This window comes from Zea mays, chromosome 1 (assembly GCF_902167145.1).
Source record: "Zea mays cultivar B73 chromosome 1, Zm-B73-REFERENCE-NAM-5.0, whole genome shotgun sequence".
In the NCBI taxonomy this organism is placed as follows: Eukaryota; Viridiplantae; Streptophyta; class Magnoliopsida; order Poales; family Poaceae; genus Zea; species Zea mays.
The window spans coordinates 306,459,588-306,475,387 of record NC_050096.1 but is presented as its reverse complement, the minus strand read 5'-3'; the positions used below and the strand labels follow the sequence as shown (position 1 = coordinate 306,475,387).

General features: G+C 44.5%; 3 protein-coding genes across 3 annotated transcripts; 1 reads left to right on the top strand and 2 right to left on the bottom strand.

Annotated features, from left to right (window-relative positions):
- Positions 1–1,905: 1,905 nt before the first annotated feature.
- Positions 1,906–3,045, bottom strand: LOC100284918 (ribosome-binding factor PSRP1, chloroplastic-like). Its single transcript, NM_001157813.2, has one exon. The coding sequence runs from the start codon at positions 2,984–2,986 to the stop codon at positions 2,063–2,065; it is 924 nt and encodes a 307-aa protein (NP_001151285.2). The 5' UTR covers positions 2,987–3,045; the 3' UTR covers positions 1,906–2,062.
- A 449-nt stretch (positions 3,046–3,494) lies between these two features.
- On the bottom strand, positions 3,495–11,670 carry LOC541867 (AKINbetagamma-1 protein kinase). The gene is made up of 13 exons (NM_001111535.2): positions 11,034–11,670; positions 10,356–10,443; positions 9,428–9,613; positions 8,146–8,280; positions 8,009–8,068; positions 7,212–7,301; positions 6,437–6,568; positions 5,354–5,498; positions 5,086–5,259; positions 4,843–4,906; positions 4,684–4,753; positions 3,976–4,093; positions 3,495–3,883 (listed from the first exon to the last, which is right to left on the bottom strand). The coding sequence occupies exons 1-13, from the start codon at positions 11,168–11,170 to the stop codon at positions 3,789–3,791; spliced, it is 1,494 nt and encodes a 497-aa protein (NP_001105005.2). The 5' UTR covers positions 11,171–11,670; the 3' UTR covers positions 3,495–3,788.
- Positions 11,671–11,915: 245 nt separating this feature from the next.
- LOC103644335 (uncharacterized) lies at positions 11,916–14,638 on the top strand. Its single transcript, XM_020544673.1, has 4 exons — positions 11,916–12,344; positions 12,542–12,545; positions 14,087–14,528; positions 14,620–14,638. The coding sequence occupies exons 1-4, from the start codon at positions 12,114–12,116 to the stop codon at positions 14,636–14,638; spliced, it is 696 nt and encodes a 231-aa protein (XP_020400262.1). The 5' UTR covers positions 11,916–12,113.
- The last annotated feature ends 1,162 nt before the right edge of the window (positions 14,639–15,800 follow it).

The window sequence follows — 15,800 nt, the reverse complement described above, 5'->3', positions numbered from 1 at the left end:
CGTGCATGTCTCAGCTCTAATTAAGCAAGCAAGTTGCACAACATGCACGTACGTACGTACTAGTACAAAGCTGCCTTCAATTTTGCCAAGAATTAAGCAAGTGATTGTTGTATGTAAGCATATGGCGGACAAATTATAGTAAAGGTGATCGATATGGATGCATGCATATGCATGGTGCCGCACCGCACGGCGGATCGACCGGAGAGATTATTTGCATGCATGTGTGGTGGTCCTGGTCCGTCCGAGATATAGAGCCATCGTTCGTTCGTCGATCGGCAATGCCCGCATGCATGCGTCGTCGTCGTCGTCACTCATGTGTCTCTCTCTCCGATCCGATCCATGCCTCCCTCCATTGCTTTGCGCTCCGGAAACAGCCAAAGGAAGCTCTAGCTAGCTACGAGCCAAAACAATTCGCATCAGCATGCACACACGCTTAGTTCCAACTAGCACAATGAAATTGTCGTCGACCCTGCGCGCGCATCACGACACCACACACGTACGTACGGCGATGCATTGCATTTGCAGATCATCGATCCATCACCCTCCCTCCCTATCCCATCGCCACTCCACCACCATTCCTATAGCTAGGAGGGACTGACTAGTATGTAGTATGGTGTTGAAGCCCATTTTCCTGTTAGGCGCGACCACCACTATATATATATTGGTCAATTTGGCTATGCAAAATTCATCTTCTTTTCTAAAAGGAATAAAAAATAATCTCATTCACAAGAGCCTAATCAAAAGGGGAGCAGACACAATTGATGTGTCTGCTACCGACACTACTGCTTCGACTTCTCAACAAAAGGCGGTGTTTCCGTGACAACTGACAACTAGTCCTATACGCAAGCGCGGTGACAAGGCCTAGAGACGGAACCCCTAGAAATAGCTAAATGATATGATGGGGTCACATTTCCTAGCCTAGTTCGTCCTCTTCCTTTAATTTTGCGCATCATTTTCCCGCCTGGTTGCCACCTCTCGTTGTAGGAAACTAGTGGACGGTCGTCTAGGCGGCCAGCACATCTGGTGCCGGGAGATACGCTAGCTGCTCCTATGATTTGTCTCTGTTGATTGTGGCTTCGGCCACCTTTGAGTGCTGGAGGCGGTCAATGTTATAGGTGTGCCACTTGGCTTGACCTGTCAACCCAAGGAGGGTTTGTGCAGTGACCAGTAAACCACTCTATATGTGCACAACATAAAATTCAACGTCAAATTCTAGCATGCATGCTGATGGTGTGGATCGATCTGTGCTAATCACATCGATCGACTTCCTTAGACCGATTATTCTCTTTTCTAAGTCATGTGAAATAATAAGTAAATAATTATGCGCCAAAAGCGACTCTAAAGGGAATAAACCTACCTAAAACACCATATGGCTAGTACACGACTATATATATAGTCTATTTCTCTTGAATTTGGCTAGTATACAACTTCTCTTTAATTTGCATTTGTTTTGCGAGCCACTCCCTTGCTCTATCGTTTAATACATCGATCGGGTATTTGAGCGTTTCTTAAAACAGCAACAACACAAGGACTTGAACTTCTGCACTGCTTCTTTTGCATGCACCATATGTTTCTCGCGATCTGGTCCAACTGCAAGTCCGGAGTTGGGCCGTTTCCTCGGAACAAGAATAAGAATGCCCGTGAAGCAAAGTGCACAGCTTGGCACGGAGCATGGCCCATGGGCTTCTTGATTCTAGACTACATTGGATTGGACATTTGGACTGGAATATCAAAAGGATGCGAGCTGTTGTGTGCTATACAAAACTCAATCTCGGTACAGAGCCGATTAATGGATACCCTAATGACTGACAGCTCGTACAGATTATACCAAAAGGCAGTGTGTCAATTGGTGCTAATAGCAGGAGGGAGAGTATGAAATGGAGAGCTAATATGAGCAGTTTGTGTGGGTGACACAAACACAGACACATTCATCACAGCAATGCATGCAACTGATGCAGATGAGACGTCGACGACGAGTGCGTTTGTTTTATTTTTACAGTACCAAGCAAGCATTCTCTCTCGTTTTGGTTTTGGTTGGATGAGACGTCGACGAGTGCTCAGTTCAGGAGTTGTTGTTGTCAGCGGCGTGCACTGCGTAGGACGGCTCCGGCTCCGCAGCGACGGCGGGTGGTGGCACAACGCCAACGGTATCCACTTTGCCGTCGTTCTTGGGGATGATGAGGCCGTATCCGCCTTCCTTCCTGCGGTAGAGGATGTTCACCTGCCCCGTGGCCTCGTCCCTGAAGCAGTAGAAGTCGTGGTCCACGTTCTCCAGCTGCTCCAGCGCCTCCTCCACCGTGAGCGGCGGCATCTCGAACACCTTGGTGCGCACCACCTTGGCGAGCACCGTCTGCTCGTCCTCAGCGCCCACGGCCGCCTCCAGGTCGTCGGCCTCGGCGGGGGGCAGCAGGTCGGCCGGCGGGATCTCGTCCCAGACGCCGTCAGCGTCTCCGCCGCGGCGCACCTCCGTCTCCTTCTCCTTGATCTTGCGGAGCTTGCGCTTGACGATGGCGGCGGCGAGGTCGATGCTGGCGTAGGTGGACTCGGCGTCCTCCTCGGCGCGCAGGACGCCATGGCGCTTGGTGAAGAGGGTGATCTCGCAGCGCGACGTCTTGGGGCCCCGGCCGAGCTCGCCGCCGCGCGCGGAGAGGCGCACGTCTACCTCCCGGACCAGGTGGCAGTGCTTGGACACCGCCCGACCCACCTTGTCCTCGATGTGCTCCTTGAGCTTCTCGCTCAGCTTCGCGTTCCTGCTCTGCATGATGAGGCGCACCGACGAGAGCGGACCGTCCCAGGCCATCCGCACCGACACGGAGACGCGGCGGCGCCGGGTGGCGTCCACGGCCACCGGCACCGCGGCCAGCACGACGCGCCCCAGGAAGCCCGAGCGGCGGAGGGACAAGGAAGCAGCAGCACAGGAGCGACGAGCATGGATGTGGCGAGTTATTGCGGCCGAGGGGGAGGGGCACATTGCGGTTGCCGCCATGGTTGCTTTCTTTCTTTCTTTCTTCCTTGATCTCGACGGAGGATGAGGATTACACAATGGCAATGGGGAAGGCAAGGCAAGAGAGGAAAATGATGGGTATTCGGGAAAGGACTGACATGTGGATAGGTCCTATCCACTCCCATCCCCAACCCTCTAGATTTTTCTTTACTACCGGACAGGACGAACAAGATGGGCAGTTGGGACCGCGTCCACATTCAACAGCACCACTAGATTCATTTCTTCGTTTGTTTCCTTACCACCAAGACTAGAAGAATGCTTGCTACCGTACCAGCGATGAAAATGGTACAAAACTTCTAGCCAGGCATCAGCTATCTATCTATCTATCTATCTATCTATCTATCTATCTATCTATCTATCTATCTATCTATATGATTGTCCAGCGAAACCAAACACACACGTTCGGCTAACATAATACTGCTACACAGGACAGCTGCACTACACATGGGGGGTAAAAAATTGAAAAATGGGATGCAAACATCTAGTGTATGTAGGGCGGAAACAATCCAAAAATAATAATAAAAATCACCAGATATTTTTGGTAACAACGGGAGGCACAAAATGGTTAAAACGAAAAACAAAGGAAAAAAAAGAACTTTACAGACTATGAATTCCAACAGCCATTATCAGCAAAGACAAAGCCCGCCACCTTCAATCCTGCCTTACTTGACCAAAGGCCGGAGGGGGAGGGGGAATGCGAGATCCATGGCAGCTTGCTTCACATACCCTGCTGTTTTCTTACTATTGATCACAAACAAATGTCCGTCATGCTCCTCTTCTCTTATCACAAGCTCAGCAAGAACTTGAAAATATCACTCAGTGATATAATACCCTCCACACGTTTGCTCCCAGCTTCTACTATGAACACCCGCCGCACCCCTGGCCAACAAAATACCAAAAACGTTAAGACATCGCTCTTCAGGTTCGGGGGGCAGCAGCAGCCTCCATGTTCCAGCGGAGAGCGGACTCACCCGGATTAGCCAGTCGCTCCATCACCTTCAGCAAAGGATCAGACCGGAGGCACATCTGGCATCTCTGACCGTTAAAAAAACCAAAAGGCGTATTGGCATCTTGTCCAAGCTGTAAAGCCTGGAAATCACAACACAACAGTTTCAAGCCCAAAGATAAGCATAGTAGTACATAATTAAACATGCAGACCTGCTGAAACCTTATCAGCATTGGCTCTTAAAATTACCCAAATAAACTAAGTCAACAAGGCACTACAGAGATGAACTTGTGTGCAACGCACAAAAAGCTGAATCCTCCATTGAAAGCCTTGTAACATCCCCAAGCTATTTCCCAAACTAGTTACAGAGAATGTGTACTCATTCAGAAATACTAGCAGCGAGACAATACATTATTAATTTCTGATTTCCAAATTCCCAGCACTTCCCAGAATAGTTCCTCTAACCAAATCACCACATATAATTAAGTTAAACAATGCCAGCTACCTCAAAGGTCCCACTAAGCCAAAGGTCCGAGGTTGGTCGCAGCCTCTCTACAAAAATTTAGGAGTAAGGCTTGCGGCTTGCCTCGGTTATCCTTTCCCAAACCCCCCTCGTGTGGGGCTAAGCCACCAGCACTAGGTTTGTCCTTTAATGTCAGCTAGCTCAAACCAGTCATTTCAGGCTTTCAGCCCAATGATTTGATCGAGATGAGTGTGGCAATTACTAGCATACCTGATGAATGGTCATCTCATCCAGGCGAACATGTGTGTAGACCTTGTCTTTAGCTAGGGCTGTGATGTCACTGCAAGGTCAAATGGATAGATAAATACATGGAAAAATACAAGAAACACAGCCCAATACAGTAGGCATCTGCGGATCAGAATGGTGTACCTTCTAGAGTAAGTGTCAAGCAGGGAGTCGTTTTCATCCACAATTGGTATTGAGCTCACTCCAGCTGCATCCAACAGTGAGTACAAGCTTAAGAAAATAGTTACATAATAGAGCCAATAGTTTCCAGTGGAACTGCTGTTGAACTTCAGTTGATAAACAAGAGCTGCCATGGAAAATGCAAGCAGGAGCACCAATGCCTTGTGCATTTCTAAATTGTAGTTTCCAAACGATCACAGAACATACCTTGAACCAACATGTTAAGGGCAGAGCTAAGTGATGCATTAGGTCGCAACATAGCCAATGGACGACTGTTTGGATCACCGATTTTCGGAACCCAGGAACCCAGCGGAATGGAGCACACCGGTTGGTTCAGAATAGGCAAATTACCAGTTGAGTTTTTAAAATACCTAAAAATACCTGAAAAGTTTACAGATAAATTGTATTAAGATAAATTGGAAAAAGTTACTCATTGCATAAAATGCTAACATGTTTTCGCATGGGGAGAACTTACATTTCAAAATTCCAGAAAGGGATGCAAGGTGCAATAACTGAGGGAATGATCCATCTGATGATGATGAATAAATAACTGGCACTGTAGAAATGTCATTTTGCAAAAGCTTTACTGCAATGTCCCTCAAGGACTCATAAGGGGTGGCCTAGACAATAGATGGAAGAGTATGAGAGATTGGCATGACAACTAAAAAAACTGAGCTTCAAATGCAAGGAAAAAACACTAATAGGGTGTTTGGTTTGAGGATTGGGTTAGTCCATCATCTTCTCACTCCTCACTATTTTTGTTTGGTTTGTGGAATGGAATGAGTTGGTCCATCATCACCTCATTCCTCATAGTTAGTTAGTTAGTACTAATATGAGGAATGGAGTCATCCCACAAAATTTGAGGAATGAACCCATGATGCACCACCTCAATTTATATGTAGTGATTCCTTACACCAAACACCCTCTAAAAGTTTAAAGGCAGTTCACATATGAGTCCTGTAATTCTCATCACTACAAGAAGCATAACTATGGTTCGGAAAAGGAAGAACTCTGCCCCTACACAGCCTACTGCTCCCCTTAGCACTCAACGTAAAGCCCAACACCCCACATCTACTCCCTTTGCTGTCCAGTGTCCTCTCTTACCCTACCTGATCAGACCAGCTGCAACTGGTATTATCCCTAGTGCTCTCAGCCTTCCTGAACCATCGACTCCTGATCTCTTGCACCACTGCTCCTTTCACACACATTAATGCCTACTCATCACCAGCTGCTTTACACTCAAACTTGGATGCTTCCAGTATACATCCTGCTAGATTTAACAGCAGAGTGTTACTTTCATGTATTTATGGAGCACCCATTCTCCAGTACAGAAACCAAGCAGCTAGGCCAAACTGCAGTCTCAGCCACTCATACAGCACAAATGTTAACAGTGGCCTTCCATAAGCAATTCAGAACCATAGCTATGTAGTTTCATCTTGATATAGTACAAAGGTTCGATCATCAATGTCATGATGAGTATCAATTCAACATAAAGACATTGTATTCAAACAGTATGAAATTCATATTTACTTTCCAAACATAAACAGGCACCACTTACATGCACTAGATGCTGATGTGCTCGCCACTGACCATCATTTCTTCCACAAGTTTGCCGCTTAGCCTCTTTCCATGCAGATATAGTGTGTGTTTCAAGCTGATCTTCTGTCAAGTTCGAGCCATGAGTTTCTAGCTGCAGCAGAAGCATGGTGATTTTATAAAATAATTCAATCAAAGTAACATCTAAAATAAGCCCACATAAAGCTCAACCATATATATTTCCTTACAGATACACCATCTCCATCATATACTATCATGTTTTCGGTTTACAACACAACAACAAAATAGTGACGCCGATTAATATGCTAGTCCTCCAAAAATGATTCCAAATTTTCACTATTTTGATTCCATATTTTATAACTACTACTGAACACTTTGGATGTAGAAAAATTCAACTAGCATCAGTATATTGCAACTAGTTGACACAGCACAGAAATTGAGTATTCCAGTATCTCGTAAATTGAGAAACATGTATTCAAGTTGTCAAAAGAAAAAGAATCTGTACTTCTATAACTTATTTGAGTTCCTACAAAGTAGCACACCTTTTCCCACTGTATTAAAAGTTCATCTGAGTTCCTACAGTACATAGTGGGTTCACTTGTTTTCATTGTCCAACCAATGTCTAACTGAGACTACTAACAAATCCTGAGAGAAGCTGTGAAATATTCTCTGCTATAGAATTCCAAATCTAGTTGAGTGCATGGATGACAGATGAAAACAAATGTAACAAGAAATTAAAGGAAACTACTAGCAAAGAGACGAGCCAAAAAGAATACCTCCCGCAATATAAGTATGAAATCCAATGGGCTCAGAAGGCCGACAAATTGACCTCTGAATGAGTCCCAGAGAGGAGCTACAGGAATCCCCTGCAAGTTTAACCATGAAATGAACATATTCCAAATTAAATAAATATTTATGATGGTGAAGGAAGCCATAAAATTGTAAATGGTGACAGCTAAAAAAGCACTGCAAGTTTGATAAGATGTCATAATAAACCATAATAAGAACGGCAGATGTTCTGTATGCCCTATCATTGGGACCAGAACAAAATTCTCACCTAAAAAAACAGAATGTAGTAAATACACCAATAATTGAAATCACTTTTACAACCATGTTCAGGGTACTAACTTGTACATACTATTACAGAGATAGTTGTATATCTATATGCATTTGGACAATGACATTTTGTGGAACCAAACAATACATCTGTATATCACAAATTGCTAAATGTACTACACCTCTATATGTATGTCTAATCAAAAGCAATATACGAAGTAGGAACAAGTCTAAAATGCAGTTCATCGGCATACCACAAATTACTAAATGTACTGCACCGCTATATGTCTAATCAAAAGCAATATATGAGGCAAGAACAAGTCCAAAATGCAGTTTAAGCATTATGAGCCTGTTTGGTTGCCCTTCAGATAAACCTGCCTGGACCAGGCAGCTCTCCCAGGCGTTGGACATCCAGCGCCTGGGGCTGAGATGCATGTATGGAGCAGGGGTTGCCTGCAAGTTTACGAATGTCAATAGAAGATATAGTGGAAGTGACAGATCAGGTAGGACTCAATACCTGTTCATGCAGAATATGAAAAGATTGCTTCACAGGTAAATTAATGTCCAGAGCAATAACCTGAAATTCAAAAAATATTAATCATTTTATTAAAAACTGAAAACAAAACCATGGAATGCACAGCTGATTTTACATACCTTGCCCGAATCCGGGAGTAAATCATAGCATGTATGCAAATTGAGATACTCAGAAACGCGGCACCTTGAGATTTGTATTGCAGCCTCTGAAACTCTCACAGTACCTTCTGGAATGGTACCATCCGACAATGTAACCTGATTATTGAGAGAAGGATATCATTGTCATATACATGCTATCCCTCCTCACGAACTCAACATTTTTATTTATTTACATTACACGAGATAATCATTGCCAGCTAAAGATCTGTTTGGTTCAGCTGTAGATTCCTAAAAATCTGATTTTAGCTAAACTGTGAGGAAGCTACTGCGAATTGATGGTTGTAGGAAAGCAAAAAAGTTATTTGGTCGAAACAACTGTCAAATCTGGATTCTGTAAGAACGTGATAGCTCGACAATATGTCAGGAGGGGCGCCGCCCTAGCCTCTCGAACGAGCTGATTCAATACATGCCATCACTGACAAGGAGACGGTACACCACTGCCACACGGGGGGGGGGGGGGGGGGGGGGGGGGGGGCTAAGCCCACAACACTAGACCCAAGTGTCGTGGTCGTAGTAACACAGTCCAACGCATGCATGGCGCCCTACACAAGCCGTGCATATGGCAGTGGCAACTAAAGCGATACGTGTTGTCCTCGTCTTCCATAAGGATGGAGCCTCGTAGTCGTCGAACATCAAAGTGGAGGTTGGACTGTTGGAGATGTGCTAAAGAGGGCAACATCTGTGGACGGGCAGCACGGATGTTGGACGATGAGTAACGTTGAAGGGTCAACGGGAAAGAGGTGTGATGGTTTAGGGATGGCTAAGTCGCGTCGCCGACCTTCGAAGTTAGACGCAAGGAGGCGGTGGCAACTCTAGCCACCGCTAGGAGGTGAGGTCAGATGAGAGTCGAGCAACAAGCTAGGTGGAGGCCTTCGAATAGAAAATAAAATAATCTGATCCTATAAACAGTGGCAATTGGATACTATTTCGGAAAATTTGGATGACAAGAATCTGGAAAATCTGGAGTAAGAGATTCTGGATTGAACTAGAATTTGTATATTTTTAGGAATCGATTCAGCTCCAAAACCGCTTTGGTTGGAATTCCATATTTTTAACTGTGAACCTGGCTCAGAAAGCTGAACCAAAGAGACCCTAAATATGATTCTTGAGCAAACCCAAAGTATTGTTTATACCCACAAATAAAAATAACAACACTAAGAAATACATCCAACATAAAATGATTTAGAAAAGTATAAACCAAACAAACAGAGCTAACTGATCAAGCATTATGGAACTTTCTTACCGTATGTTGAAAATTTTCATTATCCACATCCATGTTCATCCTGCTTCCAGGTGTGCTTGGATTTAATAAGGCGTTTATTTGATTAAATTCCCTTGTCAAGTATAGTGTGTTAACTATGCCGAACTCCCCAGATATAGTAGGTTGGCGCTCATCATGACGCCACTCCCCGTCCACATAGAACTTGTACTGTGAATAAGTCAATGACAAATTAGGAAGCTTTTACACGCTGGTCACAAGGGTGGCACGCACATGCCAGTTTTTTTAAAAAAACACTATACACAAGAGCAAAAGGATAAGTTTGCATTGTAATCAAATGCAGTTACAAAGACTTACTCTAAAAAAGGTGCAATATCACATGCATGACATGCACATCTTTATTAATAAAACAGAACTTTACATGAGAACAAATGGAAAAAGCTTTACACTGCATCGTGCATCCAAATCTGGTAATGTATTAGAAAAAAAAAACTCTGCGGGGGTAAGACCGCCCCCACAGCATTATATTAAAAACAGGACCTCGCGCAGGTCGAGAAAACCACCAAACCTCTGACCCACCCATACACAGCGGCACCGTAGCCCATGTGAGAACGACCACAATCAGGGTCGGGCCTTAGACCTGTGCTTTGGTGTGGGACAAACGAGGGGGGGGTTTAACCACGGCCTGAATTCGCTCACACAGGGAGTCTAACCAACTCAACTAGAGAACCTTTTGCAATGTATCAGAAAAAGACAAGTGGAATCCATGAAAAGTAAGAGCACAATAATCACAGTGTATTAATTAAGAAAAAAATACTACAGAGAGCAAAGTTACGAATATAGATGGTGACATGCAACACCAGAACATGAATAGAGTCATAATAAACGAAGCAGTAAATAGCACAGCAGGAACAGGACAACAGTTAAGCAGCCAGAGATAAAGAAGGGGAACCTCATGAATCCCTGGAGACAGGCTGCAAATAGCCTGAAATACAGTGGGGCAGCCTTCGACAGGAGACATCGGCAAATGTTCCGACCACCTACGACAAAAGGCATAGCTCTTAGGTACAGCAGAATAGCAACAATTCAGGGGGTATTGCAAGTTAGCGAATGGTAGGGAGAAGTAAAGCCAAACAATTCTGCCTTGACCACGTAAGGATAAATAACTGATATAGCCCCATGTTTGAGGGGAGCTGCATTGATTGAGTAAGCTATGGTTCCCTATCATGCATGACATCAGATAGATCACATTTATACTGCACCCATTAAAGGAGCATAGCAGAGGCATAAATCTATCTATATGCATGCATCAATTGCAGGAAAGCCAGGATAAAACCTTAGGATGATTAAACCAAGAATACAACTATATACACGGTGAGGAATGCGTACATATGGTCAGATTCATTCGATTGGGAAGCAAACGCCTGAAGCAATGGATAAGGGCAGCCATCAAACTAGTTGTGCACGAGCGAGAGCATCTACTCTATTAACATAACACTGCTCTACTAACATAGCACGAGTAAGTAGGTGGAATCGCGTGTAGATAAGTACATGCAAGCATACTGCTACAGCAGGCAGCGAAAAATCGGTGGGGAATTGTTGGAACATATAAGCAACAACTCAACTCAACCTGGTGAAGGAGCCTGAGACGAAGACCCTCTTCCCACCGTAGGGCCAGACGAAGCGGGCGGGGACGGTGGCCCCGACGCCGCTGCTGACGCCAACGGTCCCGGCGTCGTGGGCGGAATCAGCGCCGTGCGAGAACATGGCGGAGGAGGAGAGACGGAGCAGCCTAGCCGGAGCCCGGAAGGGACGAGATCAAATCGGGCGGCGAGGAAGGAAGGGAGCAAACCCTATGGTCGAGGGGACGCGCGAGAGAGCACGGGGGAGTGGCGAATGGAGAGGAGGTGGTAGTGCACCAGCCGCGACGGGATCCTCCGCGTGGGCACGCGGGAGGGCTCCCCGCGCGAGGAGAGGTCACCCGCGGCGGGGAGAGAGGCCCCCGCCCCAAGCCATCGCTGTCTTCCCACCCGCGCGCGCGTGAGAGGGACGAATCGGGTTGGGGGCGCGAGCGGGGGAATCGGGGCGAGATCGAAGAGGGAGTCCGGGTGGGTTGCGGGCGCGTGAGACGGCGGCGGAGGGGAATGGGTAGTGCGAGAGGAGGGGATCCGGAAATGCAAATGCGGCGTGGCGAGGCGAGGAGGGAAGGCGGAGGCGGAGGTGGAGACGGAAACGCCGAGACGGAAGAGGAAAGGAGATGGGGGAAGCCAAAGGCAGGAAACTCAACTAGGTGAGGGAGGGAGGTAGAAGAGAAGGAAACGGGGCCGTCTCTCGGCCCGCCTCCGGCCTCCCTCCTCTTCCAAGGGTTGAAAACGACAGCTGCGGGATCTTCTACGCCAACGCCGTCCTCTCCGCGTCACGCAGCTTTGCTTTGCTCGGTGTAATATGGTTAGGCTATCTCATACACACTTTATGTGTAGTCTGCATTTATGCTAATTTATGTTTGTTTGTTTGCTGCATTTATGTCATTGTGTAGTCTGCTTATTGAATTTATGTTTGTTTCTGTTCTTGTGTATGTTAATTTGATTTTCTTATTTAATATGTCGTACATACTATGCTGAGGTCATCAGTTAGCGTTTCTTGTGTTTGAATTATATATCTGAATGCCAAGCTAGTCGTGATAATTATATCTCTCTATACATAATAGATAATGAGTTCCTGGGAGGAGGATGCTAGACAATTTCTTTTAGACCAGGAAGAAGATGATGATGAACTCTTCTTAGTAATTGTCCCTGCTGTTCTCGCGGCCATGCAAGAAGAGAAAAGGGCAGTCCATACTTCTTCTCTTACTGGCGCTATGAAGATTAAGGAAGTTCTAGAAGGGCATGAAATTTGGAGCAAAGTTGAGTTTAGGATGGAGCCAAATATTTTCAGAGCGATAGTAGCTTTTCTTAGAGCTGAGGATCTTCTACATGACACACGAGGTGTTACTGTTGAGGAACAGTTTGGCATGTTTATGTACATGATCTCGCATAATGCTACTAATCAAGATATGCAAAAATGGTTTCAACACAGTGGTGAAACCATTCACAGGAAGATAAATGAAGTCTTTGATATAATTCCAGCCTTGACAAGTAGGTTTGTAAAGCTTCCAAGTTCAGTACAGACTCACATCAAAATTGTAACCGACTCCCGTTTCATGCCTTTTTTCCAGGTAGACATAAAACCCAAGAATTTCTAATTCCTTCTTAGGTTTTTATGCCTCTAATTGTCTCTTTCCTAACATGCAGAATTGCATTGGTGCCATAGACGGTACTCATATTCCTATCACTATCTCAGAAGACAAGGCTGCTCCATACAGAAATAGGAAAGGGTCTTTATCCCATAATGTTATGGTAGCTTGCGATTTTAATCTAAACTTTACCTTCATTTCGTGTGGATGGGAAGGATCCGCAGCAGATGTCGGGGTTCTTCGTTCAGCACTTGACAGAGGATTCCATGTGCCAGAAGGAAAGTTTTATCTTGTCGATGGTGGATATGCAAATACACCATCATTCATTGCCCCTTATCGAGGAGTTCGGTACCACTTAAGCGAGTTTAGGAGTCGACGTTCCTATGCCAACTACAAAGAGCTCTTTAACCATCGCCACGCAATCCTTCGGAACCATATAGAGAGGGCTATAGGTGTCTTGAAGAAGAGGTTTCCTATTCTAAAAGTTGGAACTTTCTATCCTATTCAGTCTCAGGTTAAGATTCCAGCGGCAGCAGCTGTCTTTCATAATGTAATTAAACAACATAATGGCCAGGAAGGGTGGCTAGATCACCTCCCAGGCAACATTGAACTGTCTCAATATGTCGATGTCCCAGAGGGAGAAGTCAACTACCCTACCGGCTCGGAGTCTGTTGATGGAAATATTTTAAGGGATGACATTGCGATGCAGATGTGGGTTGCACACAATGTTTAGTTGATGTGATAGCACTTGTATCGTTATTTATGTACTTGATGCACCTAATATTTGTATCTTATTTAAGTACTTCTTGCACACAATTTAATTTTTATGTGTAATTTAAAATAGTAATGGCAGATGAAGCATCTAGGGCGAATTGGAACTTCTTATATGAGAAGGGTTTAATTGAAGTATTAACTGAGCACAAGGTTGATACCAGATTTAAGGGACAGAATGGTTGGAACTCAGATGGTTGGAGAAGCATCACTTGTAAGTTCAATGAGAAATTCCCCTCAGCACATTTCACAAAGCAACAACTTCAAGACAAGGAGAAAGATTTGAAAGCAAGCTACAAGGCCATAAGCAATGCAAAGAAAGAGAGTGGTATAGGATGGAATGAGACTATGGGGATGATATTAGCTGAACCAGATTTGTGGGAGAAGTGTGCACGTGTAAGTTATTCTCTCTCTTTTGATAAAGTAGTATCATTCCAAAACATGCCTTCGTACTAAATATACGTTGTATTCAACAGAAATTCCCCAAATTAAAGAAGCATCGCAAGAATGGGTTTCCTCAGTTTAGGAGCTGTGAGGCCTTGTATGAAGGTAGTCATATATCTTTCTGACTTCTACTAAACATATATGAGTTTTTATGAAGAAACACTTTGACTTTTTTATAGGGAGCATTGCTAGAGGTGACATGAGTTTCACTTCTACTGAACCGGTGCTACATGTAGCATCTGTTGATGAACCAGTGCTACATGTACCACGAGCGGGCAGCGAGATCAATGTTGCTGGACCAAGTGTGGGCAGTGAGACTAATGTTGCTGGACTAACTTTGGATCGAGAGGCTTGTGAAGTTCAGTCACCACCTTCTGGTACGTCAGTACATGGAAGCGGGAAAAAGAGGAAGAAAAGTCAAGTTGCAAGTGTTTTGGATGACTATTTGGAGCACAAGAAGAACCAAACAGATAAGACTGTGGAGGCATTCCTTGAGAAGAAGACTCGTGGAGAGGAGTCTATGGATAGGTGTATCCACATATTTGAAGCTATGGAGGACTTGACAGATGAGGAGAAGGCCATTGCAGCAGAGGTGTTTGAAAATGAATTGTATCGGGAGATGTTTCTGAAGCTAACAATTCACAACGTGCGGCTGATTTGGCTTCGGAGGAAGATAAGGTATGTGTGTATATATATGCCCTTCCTTCCTCTTTGAAAACAATTGTAAAGTCTAAAAAAACTTGTGTATTTACTTCCTTTCTAATTTCAGTAGGATTACATCTATCTGATAGATGGAGAAGGTGTGACTGATGGCTTTGGTGCAAACATAGGTATGCCTCTCATCTTTCTAAACCCATAGGAAAGTCTCAATATGGTCTCTGCAATGTTTTTCCAACAAGATCTCTTGTTCAAGTGTGATAATATGCATATGATCATTTATAAATTCGGTAAGCAATCTGGCTAGGATTCGTTGTCGGTGGCATGCCCTTATATAGTTTCCTTGCTTACTGCCACGGCAGAATCGTTCGATTTGGTGCGAAGGAGAAAAACCAAGTTTATGCTGCCAGAGCTGTTAATGTTCTTTGGGAGTTCTTTCTTTGTTAGGAAAAAAAGAGGCAATTGGATTGGAATGACAATTATTCAGCTGTGAACAGAATTCCCGTTGCAGGCTGCAGAAACCTCAGCCGGGTCACTGTCGCCTAGCTTCTACTGGGCACAAACAGTGGGGAAGGGCCGGCTTGTTGAGCAGAAGAAAACAAAGAGAGAAACACATACTGGGAGAAATTTGTAGTTCGCAGCTCCACTAGTATAGCTTGATCGCATCTATGATTCTCCTTCTGTCCATGTGTAGCACAGCAGGGTTTTTTTTAACCGCCACAGATTTCTTGAACTCTGCTGGGGCGAGCTGTCGTCCAACACTGGTTGGAGAAGCCAGACCTCTCTGACTCGGAGCTCAAGCTCCAGAGCCGAGCCGTGCAATGAAGTTATTTTCTGAGTATTTAGTTATTGTCTTATTCAAGTGCTCTAAGTTGATTTTGGTTGATTCTGTTAAAATTCATATATGTTTTTTCTTAATTATATATCCATTTCATTCTCTTGTGGAAGAAGTTAATGTTTCATGATTTTCAAGTTTGCTCATTAGCATCAACAGGATCTAACAGTTTGAAACTTATAATTTGCAGTTTTGTGGAGTGTTTGTTCCTTTTGGAAGAAGTTGCTACTATCGTACAACTGAAGCTCACCAAGGTCTACCGGAGGTTTCTGCTGCTATTTTGTTTGAATTTTTCGAAAAGCCAATAGCAACAAGTATCTCATTGTGTGTTGAGGACAGAGATATTTTGTTGCACGGTCGAACATTTGCGATCAGAATTATTTGCTATTGAAAATTTGAGATATTTGCTACATAGTATTTTTGATATTGCTATTGGATGATTTTTGTTACCTGCACTG